The 21,359-nt window shown below is 69.0% G+C and overlaps 1 protein-coding gene across 1 annotated transcript in view; it reads left to right on the plus strand.

The window, feature by feature from the left end:
* Nucleotides 1–2,895: 2,895 nt before the first annotated feature.
* The window catches only part of CFAP46 (cilia and flagella associated protein 46), a 53,935-nt gene continuing 35,471 nt past the window's right edge, over nucleotides 2,896–21,359 (plus strand). The window contains exons 1-20 of the mRNA XM_054585074.1: nucleotides 2,896–2,944; nucleotides 3,199–3,323; nucleotides 3,482–3,613; nucleotides 4,162–4,226; nucleotides 6,064–6,228; nucleotides 6,957–7,080; nucleotides 7,508–7,602; nucleotides 8,074–8,184; nucleotides 9,796–9,895; nucleotides 11,706–11,804; nucleotides 13,045–13,235; nucleotides 14,810–15,038; nucleotides 15,132–15,252; nucleotides 16,234–16,357; nucleotides 16,905–17,035; nucleotides 17,297–17,424; nucleotides 17,637–17,770; nucleotides 18,849–19,061; nucleotides 20,237–20,402; nucleotides 21,075–21,224. Of these exons, the coding sequence (XP_054441049.1) occupies nucleotides 2,896–2,944; nucleotides 3,199–3,323; nucleotides 3,482–3,613; nucleotides 4,162–4,226; nucleotides 6,064–6,228; nucleotides 6,957–7,080; nucleotides 7,508–7,602; nucleotides 8,074–8,184; nucleotides 9,796–9,895; nucleotides 11,706–11,804; nucleotides 13,045–13,235; nucleotides 14,810–15,038; nucleotides 15,132–15,252; nucleotides 16,234–16,357; nucleotides 16,905–17,035; nucleotides 17,297–17,424; nucleotides 17,637–17,770; nucleotides 18,849–19,061; nucleotides 20,237–20,402; nucleotides 21,075–21,224 (2,652 nt within the window). The remainder of the gene's footprint in view (nucleotides 2,945–3,198; nucleotides 3,324–3,481; nucleotides 3,614–4,161; nucleotides 4,227–6,063; nucleotides 6,229–6,956; nucleotides 7,081–7,507; nucleotides 7,603–8,073; nucleotides 8,185–9,795; nucleotides 9,896–11,705; nucleotides 11,805–13,044; nucleotides 13,236–14,809; nucleotides 15,039–15,131; nucleotides 15,253–16,233; nucleotides 16,358–16,904; nucleotides 17,036–17,296; nucleotides 17,425–17,636; nucleotides 17,771–18,848; nucleotides 19,062–20,236; nucleotides 20,403–21,074; nucleotides 21,225–21,359) is intronic.

Genomic DNA, 21,359 nt, shown 5'->3' on the forward strand with positions numbered 1-21,359 from the left:
GAGTGCCCCCAGGGCCGCCGGATCCCCGCGGACCCAAGGGCCGGGCCGCGGGGCCGGACGCGCCCGTCTCGCTTTGGCAGCGGCGCTCCTGCGCCCCAGGGCCGCTCGCAGCTCGCTCTGCCGGTCGGGATGCTCACAAACGGTCCCCGGTCGGCCCACCAGCAGCCGCCTCTTCCGGGATGGCGGCCGCCCCTCAGTCCCTGCGGCAGGTTGGCTCCAGCCCCTGAGGACATCCAAACCCACAGAGGCTCACTCCCCTTACATACGTGTGGTTGGCTTTGCGTGTAACCTACGCACACCCTCCCGCCTACCATAAGTCGTCTCTAAGTCATGTGATGGCACCTAACGCAGTGAGAGTAGTGGTTATATTGTGTTGTTTAGGGATCGACTCGATTTTAAAAAATATGTATTTCCACTCCTCAGTGGGTTGAATTCATGATCACAGAAGCCTCAGGTACGGAGGCAGACGGCTCTGCGGAGGCCCAGCCCGGCCTCTCCCAGACTCGGCACCCTCCTCACCGCTGGGGAGGCCACCGGGCGCAGCAGCCACACCCTCAGCCTGGGGCTGGCTGCGCCCCGTTACAGGGGCCAGGCTGGATTTCGGGGCTCAGGGCTCTTTCCCGGCGTGTTGGCTGGCTAGGCCGTCTACTGCCTTCTCGACCCCCTCGGCCTCCTCATGCAGGTCTGGGCTGTGGCGATGTTCACCGCTGGTGCGGCTGCCCTCGGGGCGCCCCCATCCCTGTCCCCCTGCCAGGGCGGCAGCTCCAGGGCAGCCCAGGAGTCACAGCCCAAAAAGGACAGGACCGCCGGGCCCCCGCTGTGCCTGGGAGGAAGGATGACAGAGACCAGGAGCCCTGGGGAGCGCTCTGTCCCCACATCAAGGCTCCGCTGCTGGACCCAGGCTCTGCGGGGCCCTGAGGCGTCCACCAAAAGGCCCCGCGTGGCCAGGCCGTCAGGGAACAGCGGGGCGGCCGTCCCTCTGGACTGTGTGGGGCCCCCCCGGGACTACGAGCAGGGGGAGGCAGGCCCGCGGCCCCGCCCGGCTGGGTCGCCGTCTGTGGGCGAGGCTGGGGGGATCCCGGCTGAGGGCCCCATTTAGTCGCCGGCTCGGGTGGGTAGATTGTGAAATTTTCTATATCCAGCAAATCGCGGTGCAGCCCGTTGCTGCTGCCGGCTGCGCTTGCACAGAACAAGCAGCTGCCTGCGGCGCCCAGAGGCTGCTAGGAAGTGCATTCCCATGAGGCCCTTGGCGGACCGGGCGGCGGCAGAACAGGTGGCTAAAAATGCCAGCGGCGCCTCAGGGGGCAGAGCTGCAGGGCCCGGCGCAGGAAGGAGGCAGAGAGCATGCCCCTCCGCAGTCCGGGGCCTCCCTGGCAGGGCCCCACAGGCGAGCTCGGAGGGCTGGGTGCGGAAACACCCTCAAGCCCCCGGGCACCGCCGGGCGAGCTCCACCACACACCCGCCCTGGGGCTCCCCACTCAGCTCAGTGTGTGCTGCAGCCCCGCCCCCGACATGGATGGGTCCCTGACTTACCCGTCCAGATGGAGAAGCTCAGGCTCCGCGCTCCGCAGCCCCCGGCTGGTCAGTGAGGAGCTAACGGAGCCAGGCCTGACCTTCGGGCTCTGGTTCCAGAGCCCACGCCCCGCCCCCCCCCACAGTGACCCCCTGGGGCCTGTGCCCGGCCTGTGGCTTGGACGATGACAGCCTTATCTCCTGGGGCGGCAGCAGGTGGCCAGGTCCCGGCCTCCAGCCTTCACTGTGGGCACCCTCTGTTTTGTCCCCTCCGGCCAGCAGGCCCAGCCTGGCCCCGGCCACTGGCCAGGCCTCCCTTCCTCTGTGCCATTTTTCCTTTCCCTTCTCACCGCTCATGACGCCTTTCTCTTTACACGTCTGCTCTGGACCAGCCCCCGGGGGGACGCTTCAGCGCTGGCTGCAGCCTCACGGCGCCTGCGGCCAGCGGCTCTTGGGGAGCAGGGTCAGAGCATTGCTCTGACAGGTCGGCCTTCCCTGGTGCCCCTCCGGCCCCCAGGTCCTGGATCCCAGGGGCACTTTGATGTCATCCCTGACCACAGCCCCCCGGAGCTGCTGCCGGGGTCCCCAGGCGGGCCAGATTGCAGGTCAGAGAGGCAGGGAATCCATCTTGCTCGCCCTGAGCCTGGCAGCAGTTGGGGGGCGGACTCTGGGCCCAGGGAGTGTGCACGGGGGTTTCCAAGCGGCCCCCCTCTAGGGGGAGCCAGGCTATTCTTCCCTCCAAAGCATGTGACTTCCCGTTTTCCGCTGCCTCCCCAAACCAGTGTCCGTCAAACCTTTGTCCCTGCCCACACCGGCAGATGGAGGGCGCCGGCCTGTGCATCGGGCCACGGCCTCCTCACTAGGAGATCGTCAGGCTAAGCGCAGCCTGCGCGCTCGTGCCCGGTGCTCAAGCACCACCCGCAGGCCTGCGGGGTTGCGGGGAGCTCAGTCCTCTGCGACGGCCACTCGAGGCGATCTTCACATTTAGAGTTTTTATGGGTTGCCATTGGTCTTGCTTTCATAGTCTGCGGGCGCTGGGTCACACGTACCCAATCCCAGGCCAAGGATTTTATGATCGCTGCCATCTCTGGGAACGTCTTGGTCTCCTTTTCTTTTCTGTTTAACTTGTTGATTCCTGTAGAGCTACCTTGGCATCAGAGAGCGGCAGGTGCCATGTCGGCGCCTCGTTCGCCCTCTCGTCTCTGCCTCGGCTGCGCGGAGCCGGGCCACCTTCGCAGAGTTGCAGAGACCCCGTGCCGGGCTCGGGGGGCTTCGCTTCCGGATAAGTATGGCTCAGCTGCCGACCCGTAGCGGCAGTTCGCGTCCCCTGTCGCCAGGCAACGGCCGCGGAGCGGGATAGACGAGCGGTTGGGCTGCGGCACCATGGACCTGGCCATCACGCAGGAGCTGGCCCGCGCCGAGAGCCAGCAGGGTGCGCGGGGCCGGGGCGCCGAGAGACGCCTGACCCGCGGCGTGTGGGGCCGGGGCGGCGGCCGGGGGGCTGCCCTGAGCGCTGCTGGGGCAGGGGGCGTGACGGGAGCGTCCGGTCGCGGGGGGCGACCCGGTCGGGCGGCCTCCCGGGGGCGCATCCCGGGGCCGCCGGCCTGACCCGGGCCCCTGCCGACCGCCTGCACTGCCCCCCGCGGCTGCCGGGCTCACCGGCCTCCTCGCCGGCTGTCCCGGCAGATGCCGCCGCCTTGAAGAGGGCTTACGAGCTCATCAAGTCCGCCAACCTGGGCAAGTCGGAGTTCGACCCCAGCGAGAGCTTCAGTCCCGACCTGTTCGTGCTGTGCGCGGAGCAGGCCCTGAAGGTCGCGGTCCCGAGCCCGGGCTGGGGTTCCGCCGAAGCGGCGGGGGACGGGGGGGCCTAAGGGGGGCACTGCCGGGGCCCTCGTCTTCCGCGCGTCCCCGGGCGCGCCCGGTCTGCGTGTCCGCGGAGGGACGCAGCGACGGGCGGCGCTCTCCGCAGATGGGGCAGCCGGCGGTGAGCGAGGACTGCATCCAGATGTACTTCAAAGTGAAGGGCCCGGTCACGCAGTTCCTGGGCCGCGCGCACCTGTGCAGGGCTCAGCTCTGCCCCCCCAAGTCCACGGACGACCTGGTGAGCGCCGGCGCCGAGGCCCCGCCCGCGGCTTCGCCCTGGTTCCCATGAGCCCCGCCCCCGGGCCCCGCCTCAGCACCGCCTCGAGAGGGGGCGTTCGCCCTCCGAACGCGCGGCGGCGGCGTCCGCCCCGCTGTTCTAGCCCCCGAGGCTGCCTGACGCCCCTCGACGTCGCGGCAGCTCCTGTCTCACCCGCCTTCCAGAGCTGGGTTTGGCCACACGAGTCTTGGAGCGTTTTTCACCGCGGGTTGCGTTCCCTGAGCACTGGGGTCTGACTTGCACCCCCGTTGGACACGTGGCCTGTGCCTCTGGTGTCATGGCCGCGCCCCCAGCAGCACCTCCCACCCTACCCCGACCCAGAGGGGACCTGCGGGGCGGAGGCCGGGCTGCCCCAGAGCCCACGCAGCAGCAGCCCCTGCTCGTCCACTCCCGCCAGGCCCTGAGCGGCCGCCCGGCTCTGGCGGGCCTGGCGTGCGCGGCGTGACCATGAGCGAGGCCCGGTGGGTCAGTGGCCAGTGGGATTGCGTTGTGCGTCCTTTATGTTGCAGGAGGAGTTTGAAAACTGTGTGACTCAGTACATGAAGGCGATTAACTTCGCCAAAGGGGAGCCCAGGTAGGCGGCGGGCCTGCCCTTCTCGCCCGCGGTGTCCGAGGTTCGGCGCGGAGCCGGCTGAGCGGTCTCCGCTCGGACGGCAGGGGGCGCCCCTGCTCCGTGTTTAATGCGCGTCGGCGTCGCGCGTCTCTCCTGTGGAGCTGGGCTGCGCGGGCGGGCGGGCGGGCGGGCGGGGGGCGGCGGGTGCCTCCCACCGCTGTCCCGTCTGTTCTGGCCGGCGGTGGCCCGGGCCGGCAGGCGACTACCAGCTTCCTCCCTTCATCGGTCCCAGCCCCTCGGGAGTTCAGCATCCCGGCTCCCTCGCTGTGCTGCGCCCACGGGCCTGTCCTTCCTGGCTCCCCCCGGCCAGGGCCTTCTCTCTGGAAAGTGATTCGGCTGAGACCCAGCGCAGTTTTCTGCCTCATTAACGCTTGTGCTTCATCGAAAACAAATGTTGCGGAGAGTGTTAAGCTTGCACACAGCAGGCTAGGCAGGACACACCTAAAGGAGATCCCAGCATGACCCTGGGTTCGCTCCCTCGTGGCCCCACTACCAGGCATTCGTGGCCCCTGTGACAGGTGCTGGGGTGCAGGGCCCCCCCCCCCCCGGCCCCCGGCCCCCCGCAGCGGGCCCTGCCTGCAGGGAAGCCCAGTGGCCTCCAGCTAGACGTTCCAAGGACAGTGGGCGTTTCCAGGGGCCATGCCCTGCAGCCATGGCCGGCGCTGGGGCGGTAGGCATCGTCGGGGAGGGCCCAGTCACGGCTGCACGCCAGGGGTCGGGGACACCTGCACGATGCCTGACCGGGGACCGGGGGCCTCGGGGGCTGGCAGGACCACCTTTAAAACAGGCCTGGGTGCAGCCAGGCGGAGGCGCGGGGCTCTGCGTAAACCCGCAAAGGATCCGGCAGCCTTGTCTTACTGCCAGCGCCCTGGGTCCTCCTCCCTGGGTAATGGCGCTGATTAGCATCGCTCGTCCACCGGAGGGCCAGCGGGGACGGCTGCCGGGCTCCCAGGCCCCTGCGGGCAGAGCCCTCCGGATGGGGGGGCCTGCAGGGAGAGAGCAAATTGGCCCCTGGGATTCCCACCTGGCCTCCCTGCAGCCTGCAGGACGCAGCCGGGCTTCCTAGGGGTGTCCTAACCCCCCACACTTTGCATGCCTTTTTTTTAAAAAAAGTATTAATTTTATTACAGGTGTCCCAGGTTTTCCCCTGTGCCCTCCTCCGCCCAGCCCACCCCACAGTCAGCGCCCACTCCGCTGTCCGTGTCCGTGGCTCATTCATCCCTGTCCTTTGACTGGTCCCTTCCCCTCTGTCCACCACGTCCCCCTCCCCCACCCTGCTGGGCGCTGTCTGTCTGCCTGCTCCCTGCGTCCGGGCCTCCGGTTCCCTCTTGTGCGTTTGCTGGGCCGGCCCGGAGCCGGCCGCTGAAGGCCCTGCTCTCCCTCTCCCACCTGCCTGAGCCTCTTCTTCGGCACTGCGCCCCTGGCAGATTCCTGGTCACTTTTTGGGTCTCAGCAGGATGTCACCTCCTCCAAGAAGCCTGTCTTGGTTGCCCCTGCTCTTGCCTGTTCTTGTCTATCCCTTGGAAGCCAAAGGAGGGCTTGCTCAGGGGTATATTTTCATGGGGAGCTGGTCACGGCGTAGAGCGACGGAATGCGTGAGGAGACCTCTCGTCTGTCACCAGGAGTCTGGCAGGGCCGAGCTGGAGGGCGGCACTGCCTGGGCAGGGAGGGCCGTGTGTCTCCGATGGGACTGCTGCCACCTGCTGGGGACAGAGGCTGCCGGGCTGCCTTCCCCCAGAGGCCGGGTCGCGCTGTGCCTCTGCCCCCGCCTCAGCCCTCCGCCCCCTCCTCTGCGCAGGTACCACTTCCTGGTCTATAATGCGTCCGTCCTCCACTGGCGAATGGCCAGGCCCTTCCTCAGGCCTGGGTATCACCACCACCTGATCTCCAGCCTCTCCCAGATCGTGAGCGTGCTGAGTCAGACCGAGGACGAGGACAAGGACTGGCAGGCAGAGCTGATGCTGTGAGTGGCGGTGTCCCGCCCGCCCTCGCGCCCACAGCCCCACCCCCATGCCCTCCCCGCGGGCAGCTGTCCACCGAGCAGGCGCAGGGCAGCGCCCCAGCGCAGCCGCCGAGCGTGGTTTTGTGTGCGTCGTCCGAACTGCAGGTGACATCCCGTGGGGGTCCCAACAGGACGCGTGTTTTGACTCAAAACCCAGGAAACCTGAGCGTGAGCCGTAGTCCTGGCTCACAGTTTTAAAAACTTAGTTCAGTCAACTGGGAACATAGTAGGCGTTTTAGCGCAAAGCTCAGCCAGAGCGGGAAGGGCACGCGGAGCCCGTGGCCCCGGGGACGGCCCGAGAAGCCACCGTGAGTGGTGTCGGCCAGCGGCCCTCGTGCTGGGGAGCGGAGAGGCCGGGTGGCCCGCTCCTGCAGGCGGGGCACCCGTGGGACCCAGCGGGTGTGCCCCGAGGCTGGAACACCGGCTGCAGGCTTCCTCTCCTGCTCTGGCCCTTGGGTGGGGGGCCTCTGACCCAGGAATGTGACCTTCCCAAGTGCCCCCGTGACGGTGCTGCGGGCGGCCCGGCCCCCGGCCCGGCTGCGCCCCCTCCCTGGGCTGGGGGCCGGGGGCCAGGGGCCGGGAGTGGAGTCCGAGAAATGGAAGCGAGGGGACGGCAGGCGCCTGCCGCTCAGACTGCGCCCCGGACAGCGGTGTCGCCACAGGCTCCTCTCCGTGTCTGTGCGGCGCAGGGAGCTCCTGGAGTGTTGCCTGCAGGCGGGGAGAAAGGAGGAGGCCCGGACGCTCTGCGCCACGGCCGCGCCCTTCGTGAAGGCCCACGCACCGCACAGATACCGGCAGATGTTTGCTGTCATGGTGGGTTGGCCGGCGAAACGTGGGGGGGGGGGGGCGCAGAGACATGGTCTTGTTCGACGTCGGTGTGAGGAGGCAGTGTCAGGAAGCTGTGAAAGCCGCCGCAGGCCCACCGGCCGCGGCGCCGGAGATGTGCCGACAGGCGGGGCAGAGCCCAAGCTTCAAAAACACCCGGCAGTTTGTAAAGATAAAGGTGTTACAGTAACAATGCGTACGGAGAGCGTTCATAACTCGTTACGTTTTGTGTATAGGAAAGCGAGCTCTATGTGAGAAGCTAAATACTGTACGTAACTAATGAAAAGAGACTTGTTAATTCTGAAATTAGCGTTCAGGGAGGGATATTTGCCAAGGGACAGCTCCACGCAGCGTCTGGATTTCTGCCTGGTGACTCCTGAGGCCTGAGTCGCTGTCCCGTCCCATCTGGTGACAGGTGCGACATGAGCTGATGGACGAGCTTCGGCTGAAGGAAGAAAAGAGAGCCTCTGTCAGCCTTTCGGCCACGTTCCACATGAACCTGCTACAAGGGTAAGTGCTGGGGGGGCAGGAGGCTCCCCTGTGCCCTCTGTCTGCGAGGGGCAGGGCTGCGCCCCGGGGTGGAGCGGCCACGAGGCTCCTGTCCCAGAGGGGGTTTGAGGCTTGGCCATGGAACAGCGTGAAACTGGAGCAGCTTGAGGGCGAAGCCGCGCTGGAGGCGGCCGGGGGCGGGGCAGGGACTGCGCCCCACGGCCAGGCCCTGCGTGTGCGGCCGTCTGGCGGGGCTGGTGCCCAGGGGCCTGGGTGCGTCCAACCTCGGGGACGTGGGCCGGGCGCCAGGGCTGGGAGCGAGGGCGGCCACGGTGTGGGAGGAGCCGTCCGGCAGAGCCTGGGGCCGGCGGAGGCGGTTCATTCGAGGTCTCTGTCCAGCGGGAAACAGCGCTTCACAGACGCAGAGGATTTGGGGGTAATTTGGAGAAACCTGACAGGAGTTGGGTTGTCTAATGTTTGGATTAATTCCAGGAAATTGGATAGGAATGATTTACCTGAAGACGTCAACAAAATTCTGAAGGGCATCTATAAACAGTTAGGTTATTACAGTCACCAACGCTCCCCTTCGATCATGGAGGAAAAGTAAGTGTTTGCCTTTTCCCAGTTTCGTAGCTACATAGGACGGTGCAAAATTTGGTAGGTTCGGGGGAAGGGAAAAGTTGGAAAAGCACCAAACTGCCCACCGCGTGCTGGCCACGTGCACGTCTGGTGATATCCTCTCGTCCCTTCCGCCTGAGGTCTGTGCTGTTCAGGGAGCCCTTGGGACACGTAACTTTTGAAAATCAAATTTCACTCTGGCAGAAGAACTTTTCAAGTTCTTACCAGACCTCCCACCTTCCTGAGCGTGGAAGACAGGAGCGTCTTGCCCCCGCCCCCGCCCGGGGCCCGTTAACTTCTCGGTCCTGTGCGGTCCTGGTGCCGGAATCCCCCGAGCCTGCTCAGAGTGTAGGGTGGTCCTGGCCGGGTTTCCTGGGAGCGGGAAGTGGAGCCAGAGCTGCAGCAGCAGCCTGGGCGCCCCCCGGGGCGTTCCCGCGAGGCCACAGGCCGGCCTCCCAGCTCGGGGACGTCCCACTGTCCAGAGTTTGTCTGCAAGAATGGGGTGGGGACCGACAGCTGGCCCCTGGCTGACATGGCCACGTCGCGCTCTGTCAGGTGCCGCTGGCCGCCCCGGGGAGCCGCGCCCTGCCCGCCTGGGCCTCTGGGCGTCCACCTGAGAACTCGCCTCTCGGGTCCCGGTGACGGCCGGCTCCTCCGCGCTCCTGATGCAGGCAGCGTTTCGGCCATCCGCCTGCAACAACGGCTTCGGGATATTGTCAGTGTGTCATTTGATGGTGGATTTGGGGTGTCGTGGCCTGAACTGTGTGTCCCCAAAGGGCGGGGTCAGGTCCCAGTGCTCGCTGTCCCCTTTGGACGTAGGTCTTTGTGGATGTGGTCGAGGCAGAAGGGGGCTGCCCTGAGGCAGGCTGGGCCCTGACCTGCTGACTTTCGTTCTCGCGAGAAGGGGCATCTCAGACACAGGGACGCCCTCAGGGGAGGAGAGCGCACGAGGACGGAGGTGCCGCCGGGGGTGTGGGGGGCTCCGGCTGGTCCGCGCTTCCTCCCGGCACCTTCAGAGGGGCCGCCCCGCGACCCCTCGGTTTCGGTCTCCCGGCCTCCAGAACCGAGAGGCTGACTTCCTGGTGTTTCAGGCCTAGTCCCTGGGCATGTGTCGCAGCGGCACCGAAAACCCCGCTGGGGCCTGCTGCCTGCTGCTGCGGTCACCTCACCACGTCCGCAGGGCTCGGCCGTGGCAGCCCCGCGCCAGGCTCGGGCGGCGGCTGGCAGCGTCCAGCACCTGTGGGCGGCCCGGGGGGCCTCTCCAGGTGGCAGCTTGCTTGTCCCAGCCAGGGAGGGACAGTGGCTAGCACAGGAGAAGCCACTGTGTGCTGCTCTTTTTAAAATTTACTGATTGATTGATTTCAGAGAGAGAGAGAGGAAGGGAGAGACAGGCAGGCATCGGTTCACTGTCCCGCTTTCTGGCGCCGTCACTGGTTGGTCCTCGCCTGCGCCCTGACCGGGGGTCGGCCCCCGGCCTTGGCTGCCGGGATGGCGCTCCGACCGGCGGGGCCACGCGGCCCGGGCTCTGCGCTCTGTCCTCGCTCCCCGCCCAGCGCCCCCGCCGACGGACGCCCCGCGACTCTGCTTGGTTTTCAGAACCCTTTTGCTCCTTGAACTCGCTGGTCTTTCTCTGACCTTGAAGTGTGAGGGCATCTGCTCCAGCTGCCTCTCGGACTTGAAGAACATGGACAGCAAGGTGAGGGGCCAGCGGCTGCTCGGACGTGACAAGGCGGGAAGACCGCGGCTTGGAACCCCCGGGAGGCCCGTGTCCCCCGCCTTCCCCGAGCGTCTTCCGCAGGGAGGGGTGAGCACGCACGCCGCCCCCTTCCGTTCTCTGGTCGTCGGAGGCGCCGGTCTTCGCGGCCACAGCTGCCTCGCCAGCCCTGCTGCTGGACGGGGAAGCCCTGCTCCTGGCTGCCCAGGGCGTGAGGGCCGCAGCACACACGGCGTCCACGTCCCTCGGGTTTCCCCTGGGCGTGTGGCCGTGACGTCGTAATGCCAGGGGTTCCCGCTTTGGGGTTCGTCGGTGCGCACCCCAGGGTTGCCCCTCACAGGCAGGAGCCGGCCGGGCGCCGCCGCAGGGCTGCCTGCTGTTGGTGTGAGGCGCCGCGGCGGCTCATTCCGGGGGCCGGGCCCGCTGCAGGGGGTGAATTCGGCTTCGTGGCCGTGAGCTCTCTGCCCTTCGAGCAGCCCTGGGAAGAACGCGAAAATACAAGCCAGAGGCCGAGAGGTTTTTTCAAGTCTCACATCTGATGAGCGGCCTGTGCCCAGAACACGCCGAGAACCCTAAGCCCCCCGGAACTCCCACGGCCTGAGGCAACACAGGAGGTCTGAGCAGACGCGTGGACGTCGGGAGAGACCAGGCGCTGGCCGGGGGGGAGGGGCCGCAACGGCCGCCGCCGGATCGGGCGAGCCAGGGCCGCCTCCTGTGCGCCGCCGCCGCTGTTTCCACACAGAACACGTCGCTGCCTCTCACCCAGGAATTCCGCAACCCCAGCCGGCGTCCTGCGGTTGAACTCGGCTCCGACGCTGGCTCCCTGGGGGGCTCAGTGCCCGGGACCGCTCCACCCAGGCGCAGAGTCCACGTCAGCGGTCCCAGGCCGCCCAGCTTCTGTCGGACGCGGCACCAAGTGGGGGCTTCCCACGGCCCCTCCTCAGGTTGGATTCATTTGCAGGAGAAGCACCTTTGCTGGTTTATCGTGTCATAAAGGACAAAGGACAAGGAGGAACAGCCGGGGGGCGCCGTCTGTGGAGGCCTGGGAGGGCCCGTGCGCAGCGGGGTCCCGGGGCGTCGGGGTGCCGCCCTCCCGTGTGCGCGCTTGCCCGGCCGGCAGCTGTCGGGATTTCCACGGAGGCGCCTCCTGCCGCGGGAGCGCCGTCCAGGCTGAAAGGGGCCGGCCTCTGACCGCTGCCTGCCCCCCCCTCAGGGACTGACCCCTCCAGCAGCCGCCCAGGACCCACCCAGAGGCACCTCGGGGCGCATGGGGCGTAAACGGCCCCGTGCTGGGTGCCAGGCAGCGGCCTCTGTGCGGGTCGCCCCACAGCGACGACGTCCCGCCTGGCCGTGGCTGGCGGGGCAACGGACTCGTGTGCCCGGGCGGGGCGCGGCGGCACAGCCCTTGGAACACGCTGCGGCAGGTGGGCAGGCGGTGGAGCCGCCCGCCCCGCACCCCCCGCCCCCTGCAGACGCTCACCCTGACCCGCGGGGAGCAAGTCGCCCAGGACCGGCTGCCAAAGCTCAGAGCAGAGTTTGTTTTGAAATTCAACATCCAGTGACATGAACTCTATTTTCTCTCTGTTAAGGAGATCCTTTTTTTTTTTTTTTTTTTTTTTTACTTTTCTCAAATCCGTGCATGTTTTGGAAGCATTTTCAGTGTTTAAATACTTTTTCTGTTGGGAATTTTACTTGTCGAATTTCTGCCTAGTGCGTGAATTACCACCTGAAATGCCTTCGGGGTTGGCGGCGGCTCGGCCGCGCTGACGGTCTTCGTGTCTGGGCTCTGCAGGACCCCGGGAGGCTCATTGAAATCGAGTGCCTGGAGTGTCAGCTGGAAGCGCTGAGACTGGAGAGTAAAATCAAAACCTACGTCCGAACGGCTGTGGAGGTGACGCCTGGGCGGGGTGCGCGGGAGCCGGCTGCGTGCGTGTGGCCTTCCCGCGGCCGGGGGGCCGAGTCCGGGCGCGCGGGAGGGCGCCGGGGGCCTGGCGGGGCCCCTGGCTCGTGCGCCGGGCGTGAATGTGGCCCCTCTGGCAGGAGCTGGGGGGGCCCGGGCGGCACCCGGGCCAGGCGTCTCTACGCTCCACGCAGAGTCCCCTGTGGCTCCCGGGGCCCCTGGGCCCGGTGGGCGAGGGGCTGGGGAGAGACCGTCCCTGGCCGGGCCCTCCTAGGGCCCCACCCCCATCCCCGCTGATAACCCGCGCCCTTGGTGAAGGCCATTGCGTCCCCATCCTGACCCCTGTCTGGGTAGACAAAGGTCACCCCCAGCCCCAGTGCAGGGCCATCGGCTCCTTGGGCCCAGACACCCGAGGGGCTCTGGGGTGTGGTGAGGTCATTGCAGGGACGAGGCAGGTGGGGACCCCGGGGTGGCTGGGGGGGCATCCACATGAACGAGCCCAAAAGGAGCACGCGTGTCCGCCGGGCGGCGACGAAGGTGCCCGCTTGCGCTGGCCTTCCCAAGAGGGGCGTGGCTGCTTGAGGACGGCCCCGCACCGGTGCCTGGCGCCCGGGGGGCACAGGGGAGATGCCGCTGGATCACGGAACCACAGCCGCGGCGGCTGTGCCGCGGCGCCGGGCTGCACGGGCCACCCGTGGCCACTCCCTCCCGCTGCCGAGGGCCAGGGACCAGGGGCCGATCGGCTTGCGGGGCTTTGAGGACCCGCCCCGGCGCCAGGCGGCATGGGGCCGGGAGTGCTGAGCTGGGCTGGCCCCGTGGCTCAGGAGCCGCGTGAGGGGGCCCTGAGGACCCTGGCAGAGGGTGGGGCGGGGAGGCCTGTCCGCAGGTCCGGAAGGCCGCGGCCAGACCTGTGTGCTGGGCTGAGCGCAGGTGGCACAGACCAAGGCCGTGGCCTTTGGGTGGCACACACGAGAGGGCACAAGCCCCCATAAACGGGCAGGACCGGAGGCGAGCAGACTGGAGGTGGCCCACGGGGGGCACGGCCGCCCACGGGACGCATGGAAGCGCCTCTGAGGCGAGCGGTCCTCCCAGGGCCTCGGATGCTCTGACCCCGGGCTCCGCCCGCTCGCGGCCTCCCGGCCCCCGAGCTCCCCCGGCTTGGGGTCTCCTGGAGGCAGGTGCCCGGCACGCGCCGTCCGAGCTCCCATGCTGGCCGCCGTCTTCTCTGCAGGCCCAGCTGAGCATCGTGCAGAGGCTGGACGGCACGCTGCAGCGAGCCGTCTGCCTGGGCGACCCCCACGCCGCCCACGTGGTGTGCGCCGCCCAGTGGAACCTGTGCCTCCCGCTCCTGCAGCACAACCTGCGGCACCACCTGCGGAAGCCGCTGACCGGCATCGCGGAGACCCTGGAGAAGCTGGACAGGTCTCGCCTGCGTCCGCGCCCTGGGCTGCCGGCTCAGAAAGGCGACCCGTGGCGGGAGAGGGCGGGAGCCCTCGTACCGGGGACAGGGAGACTCCGCCTCGTTTCCCCCAGAAGTGCCGCAGGCAGGGCCACGCGCCTGTCCGTAAAGAAGGCAGCAGGGGCTGCGGAGGGGTAAGGCCGTCCGCTTGCCCTGAGCAGGGTCAGGCCGCCCTCGCCCCCTGCTCGCGCCGGCCGAGGGCCAGCCGGGCCTGAAAGCCCTCAGCGACAGGCAGGTGACTGGATTCAGGTCAGGCCTTGAAAGCCCGAGCCGGCACAGCGTCCCCTGCGCTCCACGAGCTCCAGAGGCGGGACCTGCCGCAGGCCCCCGTGGCCCAGGGTTGGCCACGAGCCAGGGTGCACCCACCTGGGGTCCCGAATGCGCGCCGGTCAGGGCGGGCGCGGGGTTCGCTGGGCAGCGTGACGCTCAGGACCGTGTGCCTCTGCCCTCGGGGTTGAGTCGTTCATCACACGGGCTGAGCGTCAGTCTCTGGAGAGCCGCGCAGCGCAGGGTGGTGGCCGAAGCACAGCCCTGCATGCATGCACCTGAGTCTGCATCTGCACCTGCACCTGCGTCTGTACCTGCATCTGCACTGTCTACACCTGTACCTACCTGCATCCGCACTTGCACCTGCACCTGAGTCTGTGCCTGCGCCTACACCCTGTTGACACCTGTACCCACCTGCATCCGCACCTGCCCCTGCCCCAGTGCCCTTACTTACACTTAGGCACACCCATGTCCACATGGACTCCTGCACCCACCGCGCACCACACGTTCGCAGGCCAGCTAAGTGCTAAGAAGAGTCTCGTAGCCGGGGGTGGGGATGAGACCTTGCAGGATGCAGCTGGTGGCAGGGTGGTTCCTGTCGGCCTCCGAGCCACTGAGAAACTGACCTCATCGGAGACCAGACAGCGGGGAGGGCCCTGGGGAGGAAGGAGGCCTGGGAGCAGAGCCCCCTGACGGCCGGGCCCAGAGCTCGTCAGGGCCCTGGGGCCGCGCGGTCTCCTAGTGCGGGGGGTCTGAGAGCTGAGGCAGGGGAGGGGGCTTCAGGCGTCCAGTGAGGGCCCTGCCACCGCAGAGAACGGCCTGTGGGCAAAGGCGACAGGTGATGGGCGGAGTGGAGGGGCGGGGCCCAGCCGGGCACCGGGGGCCGGGTGCAGGAGGCGGGGCCGAGCGGGTGTGGGCACGCAGGTGCCAAGGACTCGCGCCCTGCTGGGCTCCCTGGCTGGAGAGGCCGGGGCTGCTCCTCGGCATCGCTGGGCGCCGCCGTCAGAGGGATGGGCGATGGTGCCAGGGCACGAGGGGGAGCCCCAGCGCCACGTGCCGCTCCCCGCAGCTCCCCGGGCAGGGGGCTCGGTTTGCTGAGCCGCTGCTTCTCGGTCGGTGGGGCCGAGGCCTCACCCTGCGGGGACCTCCTGCCTCTGTCCCCCGAGGGAGTCCTCAGGGCGGGGCGGGGCCTGCAGGGAGCAGGAAAGCCGCGACCCCTGGGGCCCCCCCGCACTGTGCCCTGGGCTCTGACGCCGCACTGTGCCCGCAGCCTCATGGTCCTGCTCCGCTGCCAAGTGCACATGGAGCTGGCCCACATCGAGGAGGACGAGGACCGGCTGGAGCCTGCCATGGAGCACCTGCAGAAGGCCATGCTGCTGGACAGCCAGGGCCTGTACCAGGAAAGGCTCCGGGTGGCCTTCGGCCGGCTGCACCTCTGCTCCCTGCTGTACCAGAACCCCGAGCGCGCCGAGGACAAGGCCGTCATGGCCATCGAGCAGGTGCCTTCTCGGGGCCCCCGGGGCCGCCTGGGAACTCCTCAGAGCCCACGAGTGCTGGGAAGGACCGGGCCCGCCCGTCCCTTCCTCTCGCAGGCCAAGAAAGCCATCCCCAAGGACAACGTCCGGAAGAAGCGGGCCCTCCTGGTGAACGCAGGCCTGGCGCTGGCCCCCGACGCCTTCCAGATCGTGCTCGACAGCGAGAATGAGGCCAAGGGTGGGCGCCCGACCCCCCCGCTTTGTGAGGGGAGCCCGGCCTGCCCTTCCTGGGGGCCACCCGGGCCCCCGGGCAGGTTGGGACCCGGCCGCCCTTGACCTGTCACACGGGCCCTGGCGTCTGGCCTGTGGCCTCGGAGGCGCCTGCCCGGCAGCTGCAGCCGCAGGACGGCGCCCAGAGGGCTGCTCACACGCGGAGCCCCCGCTCGGCCGGAGGCCGGAGGCCAGCGGCCAGCTCCTCGGGGCGGCGAGGCCCTCGCCTTGGCTGCGTCTTCACACCGTCTCCCTCGACACCCGTGTCTGTGTCTGGGTCTCCCTTTAAGGTCTCACAGTGGACGAGGGCCCACACTCGTGACCACATTGTCTCTCCGTCATCCAGGGAGGACCCTGTCTCAAAGTGGGGTCACACTCTGAGGCTGGGGTTCAGCCTCATCAGAGCTTTGGGGGCAGCTCCCACCCACAGCGGCACCCGAGGCGCAGGACGGGCCAGGTTGCTCGGCGCGTCCGTGTGGACAGTCCGGCGGGAGCGGCCTCCCCCCCTGGGGGGGCAGCCCCGCCCCGCCCAGGGCGGCCCCGGACGGTGGGCGCCTCTCGGCCGGGCCCAGGGCAGCTGTGCGGGGCGGCCCGCGGGCGCCCGGCGTCGCGCTGGGGTCTCCGAGTTTGTGCTCCGGGCCAGGAGGAGGGGCCTCCAGCAGGGAGCCCACCAAACGCCCAGCCCTGCGAGCGGGGGCGACACGAGGGAGAGCCAACCCACGGGCCCGGGCGGGTGGGCGGCCGGGCGGCGCCGCCACAGGGCGGAGTGGCAGGTGGCTCGGCCGGGCTCCCGCCCAAAGACAGCAACGCCCCAGGGAGGGCCCTCTCCGCTGCGTCCGAGTCCGGGGCCCTGGGGCTGCCGTGACGTGGGGCTGCGCCCGGACGACACCGATCATCCCGTGAACGGAGGGACCCCTTGCGTGACGTCCGCCCCGTTTGCCTCCCTCAGTTTCCACCGGGAAGAGCAAGAGCCGTTTCACCCCGCTCTTCGCCAGGGCCCGGCACCACACCGTCAGCGTGGACAAAGCCACCGGGCACCTGTGGCGCCTGGGGAGCGAGAACTACAAGGAGAGGTGAGCGGGCCGCGGGGGGCGGGCTTCCGCGCGGCCACGCCCCCAGCCGGGGAGGCGGCCTTGGCCACGCCCCCCCGCCCCCCACTCCGCGCTGCCGCCCCGGGGAGCGGCGACCCCGGCGACATCCGGCGGCAGCGGCTGGGGTGACGCCGCCCCCACGTGCGGGGTCGCAGGGGCGCGCGCCCCAGAGGCCGCGGCAGGAGGCACACAGCTGCGGGGGACGCCCACCGCCCCGGGCACGGGCAGCCCCGGGCCGGGGGGCAGGGCGCTCGCACTCAGGGGACACCGTGCGGACGCCGCGGACGCCCCGTGGACGGCCCGCGGCCGGCGGTGCGTGCGGTCAGCGCAGCCGCAGGAGCCGCCCGTTTGGGGGCGCAGGGAGGCGTGTCCCAGGGGAAGGACGCGTGCGGGCGCTTCTCAGTCGGCACCGTGGACGCGGGACCAGAGGGCCGCCCCGCCGCCCGCGCCCCGGCTGCGAGCGAGCTGGTCTCGCGGCCCCGGCGCCACGTCCGAGCCCACGCTTCCTCTCCGGGCCTCGGGTGAGCAGGGTGCGGATCTGGGCGGAGCTCGCCAAAGTCGCGCGGAAGCAGGGCGTGTGGGACGTCTGCCGGGCCGCCTGCCGCTTCTGCCTGCTGTACGACAGCGCCAAGGTGAAGAAGCTGTCGCGGCAGAGGAGAGGTGCGTGCCCGCGAGGCCCGGTGCGGTCCGGAAGCGAGGGAGGCGTCCGCGGGCGGGGACCGGAGTCCTGGGGGCCCCGAGCTCTGTGCGTCCGGTGCCTGTGGCGCCACCTCGTCTGCCCTTCCCAGTCCCTTGGGGGTCGTCGGGGGCTGAGATAAGGGGAGGGGCCTGTTTTGAGTGGGGGCACCGAGGTCACGGCGGGCGGGGGGGGGGCCTGCCTTGCCGCCCGAGGCCGCGTCTGAGGCCCCGCTGTCCCCCCAGGAAGGAAGAAGCGGGGCGGGGACAGCGGCGGGTATGACTCCAGGGGCCAGTCCCAGGTCCTGCTGCAGAGGCCGGCGTCGCCGAGCCTGCTGCGGAAGTTCGCGGAGGTGGGCTTCATCAGCGCCGAGGTGCGTCCCGGGCGCTGGTCGGAGGGGGCGCGGTCCCCGGGCGGCCCCTCGGTCCTCTGCGGTGGCCGCGGGCACCCGGGGGATTTGCTGGGAGAAAAGTAGAAATCAAGATGCGATGTGTGTTGCTGTAAACTTGCGTTAGAAATAGTTCCTGAATTGTGCTTGGCGCTGGGGTGCCCCCGTGACCTCTGCCGTCCACACTCGCTCTGCAGGCCACTGTCCACTTGCTGCGGTTGGAGGGTGTGCAGCTGAACGACCGCCCCAACCCCCCCGAGGACTTGAGCCAGCACGCGGCCGGCTACGCGCTCCAGAACCCCGAGGACAACTCGGAGTGGGTCACCTACAGGTGGGGCTGGCGGGGCTGGCGGGGCTGGCGGGGCTGCGTGTCCCTGGGAGGCGTGGGTGGGGGCGGGGCTGGGTCCCGGCCGGGCTGGCAGGTGCCGGGCGCGAGGGCGGCCTATCCGGTCGGTGTTTCAGACTAGTGTTTGCTTGGAGCTCCCTCGCTGTCAGTAAACGTAAGGGTCAGGGGGCTGTGTCCACGGTGGGAATACAGGAAGGGGCAGCTCTTCTGTTTGCTCAGAGGAAAGGCCATGCTGTCTAGGTGTGTGGGGGACATGCCCGGAGAGCTCCCCGAGTGAGTGACAATGCGTCTCCTGCGGACACCTGGGAGACTCGCCTGCGGGCAGCGCGGCACGGCGTGGGGGCCGCCCCCGCTGCCAGGGCCTCTGGGAGGAGAGCGTGCCCATTTTGTGCAGATAGTGAGACGTGGCGTTGCGAGGTTGCCTGTTCCTGGTGGCTGGGCGGGGGCGGGGGCACCGCCCGGGCCCAGGAGCCCACAGTGGCAGAGGGTCACGAACCAGCGCCCGGGCCCCCTGGGACCCACAGCCGGCCGTGTGCGGCCCCCCAGCTCAGGGGCTTGTAAAATAAATAGAGGAAGGCAAGCGGGAGAGACCACACGGAGCTGCAAGGCTCGAGAGCGGCCTGGCACTTTGCAGAGCAGGTTTTCCACGCCCTGTCCCCGGGCGGACAGTTGTCACTGGCGCACAGTTGTCACTGGCGCGCGGGGCTGAGCAGCACCCGATCGCCCTGAGGGGAGTGGCCTGGATGCGTGGGGTGGCCGCAGAGGGGGACGGGCAGCAGGCTGGCCTCCGGCAGGACTGTGTCCTCAGACCAGCGGGGCTGGGAGTTTGCGGGCCAGGGACAGAGCGAGAGGGCCTGAGTCACACGTGTGACGTCCCTGGGGGGGCCGGGGAGCTGGGCGGGCCTGGGGGCCTTGAGGAGGGACGTGGTCGGCGGCCCCAGCAGGGCGCCTCCCTGGGCCGGCCCACAGCCGGGGCGGGGCCCTGGGCAGGCCTCGCGTGGGTGTTGGGGTCGCGGGCCGGGTAGGCCCGGCGTCCGAGGGGAGCGGGGCTGCGTGTCCGCAGGACCTGGGTCGAGAGCCTCTCGCAGTACGCCATGACCAACTGGCTGCGGTCGGCCGAGATCGGGCAGGAGATGCAGGAAGCCTGGATCGTGCAGAACGCCGTGGTCTACGTCCTGAACCACAACCACCACCTCATCACGGCCGGGCGGCAGCAGGAGCTGGTGGACACCTTGTACCGCCTCCTGAGCATCGTCAAGGCCACGGGCCACAACGGGTGGGTCCCGGCGCTGGAGCCGTGGGGCCAGACTGGGTCCCTGTCTCCAGTGCTGCCCTTCCAGGGAGAGGTGGGGCTGCCGTCCCCTGGGGCCGGGGGTGGCGGGCCGCGGCCAGCCCGGGGGACCGCGGGGGGCTGCTCACACGGTCCCAGGCTCCCTTTACCTAGCCGGGCGCCCCTGAGCCACGGGCGGCGTGTGGGGGTCGGTGAGGCTCCCAGGCCCCCCGCAGCCCCCTCAGTCTGTGCTGCAAACAGAATGATTGTGGGAAAGGCTTGCGGAGCCCGAGTCACCGAGGGGGACAGAGGAGGAGGAGAGCGGCTCTCGCTGTGGCGGGGGGCGGGGGGGGTTGAAAAGGGGTCTGTGGGTCGTCTTACCCAGATGGGAGCTTGTGGGAGACCCCCACCCTCACGTGCTGCGGCTGGAAAGTTGAAAACATCAAGCTGGGTCGCAGTTTTCTCTAACTAGGATGAAATTTTAAAACTCTCCTTGTGTTTTCTGTTGTTTTGGCTTTTAGTCTGAACGACACGATTTAAATATTTTCATTGGATGCTAAAGCAGAAATTCAAGAATGACTCAGTGTAGCAACATGTAACAGGGACGTTTTTAAAGTTACGAATAATAAAGAAAACCACCATGAAACGAGGACACGCCCGCCGCCGTCCCCTCCCCGCGGGCGCGAGGCTGGCGCAGCCTCTGACGTCAGCCCCCAGGGGCTGCGGAGGCCGGGCCCCCCGCTGAGCGCCTCAGGGCTGCGGCCCGGCCCATTTCTGTGGGGGCGCGGCTCCCGCGAGCCACGGCGCGTGGAGGTCGCTGGTGGGCACGGGAAGCGTTCTGGCACCACGACGCCCCCGGTGCGGAGCACCAAGCTCCTGGTATAAGCGCCTGCGCTCAGGTGGCTGACGGAAATTCTCAGACCCGGCCCGGGGCCCGCGGGACGCCCTGGCCGGGCCCCGTGGCCGGGGGGCCTCTCTGTCCAGCCTGCGCGGCCCGCTGCCGCCCTCTCAGTGCCCCTGAGCGTCGGCCCAGCAGGCTTGTCACAGCCAGCGCCCTCCCCCAAGGCCTGGGAACAGTGCCCTGCGCTGGTGCCCGATGGCAGGCGGCCGCCTTGCCGTTTGACCCCAGAGGTACGAGCGCCGCAAGCCCGCGCCTCACCCGCCGGCGCCGTGCCTTCCAGCGACCCGGTCATGCTGGCGATGCTCTGCAACGCGCTGGCTCGAGGCCTGATCATCAGCTGGATCCCGGCCCAGACGCCAGAAAAGGCGAGAAGGCCCGTGCGTCCGAACGTGGCTCACGCGCCCCTGGACCCGGAAGCCGCCTCCGAAGTCAGGACCGCGGTGGAGGTGCAGCCCGCCGGGCGGGCGCGGGCACCGGGCCTTGGGGGGGGGTGCGCACATCTTCCTGAGCGGGAGGGCGTGGCGCCTTCACAGGCCGCCCCTGCGCGGAGGGAAGCACAGACTCCCGCCAGCTCGCCGAGCGCGCACAGACACCGGTGATGTGGGCGGGCAGGGGCGACTGCCCCTCAAGGGGCAGCTCCCGGCCAACGTGGCCCTCGCTGTAGCCGCCCGGGGGGGGGGCGTGGAGGAGCGTTTGATGACCTCTCGCCCATCTCTAGTTCAGAAGTGTCTCAGTCAGTGTGGGACAAAGCACGTTCCCTAACGGTTCCCTAAGGGGAGCGGCCAGAGCCTGCCGCCTACCCGATTGTGAGGAGGGTGGGCGGCAGGCAGGCGGGCGAGGAAGGCCCCGCTGCCCCTGCTCGGGACAGGCCGGCGCCCTCAGAGAGCGAGGGGGGCTGCCGTGCTGCCGGCCCCGGTACACGGGGCTGGGGGCCGAGGGCGTGGGAGGACGAGCCACACACCGCCGTCTCAGCCACCGACGCGCCTGGGCTGCTTGCGTCCCTGCCGCCGTCAGGGTCTGGACAGGAGCCTGGGCTGCTGAGGGCGCCGGTTCGGACCTCTGCTCGGGCCTCTCCGTTCAGAGTTCCAGTGTCAGGAATGAGGACGCCTCCGTTTCAGGTCTGCGAGTTCGCCCTCAGCCTGACCAACGGGACGGCGCCCGAGGAGGCTGTGCCCGTCGAAGCCCGGCAGCAGCTCATCGCCACCTGGGTGAAGGCCAAGCAGCTGCTGCAGCAGCAGATCGGGCCGAGGCTGGGCCCGGAGGAGCAGGTGCGGCCTGCCGGGCAGCGGGCAGGGTGCCCCGACAAGGGGCCGTCCCCGCGGGCCCCACCCCCTGCCCAGGCGCACCGGCCCCCCTCCTCCCGCCGCCGGCTGCTCTTCTCGGTGTTCGCCAAGCCGCCGGGC

The sequence above is a fragment of the Pteronotus mesoamericanus genome, unplaced genomic scaffold (genome assembly GCF_021234165.1).
Source record: "Pteronotus mesoamericanus isolate MK-2021 breed Mesoamerican mustached bat unplaced genomic scaffold, CSHL_Meso_final contig_1201, whole genome shotgun sequence".
Lineage (NCBI taxonomy): Eukaryota > Metazoa > Chordata > Mammalia > Chiroptera > Mormoopidae > Pteronotus > Pteronotus mesoamericanus.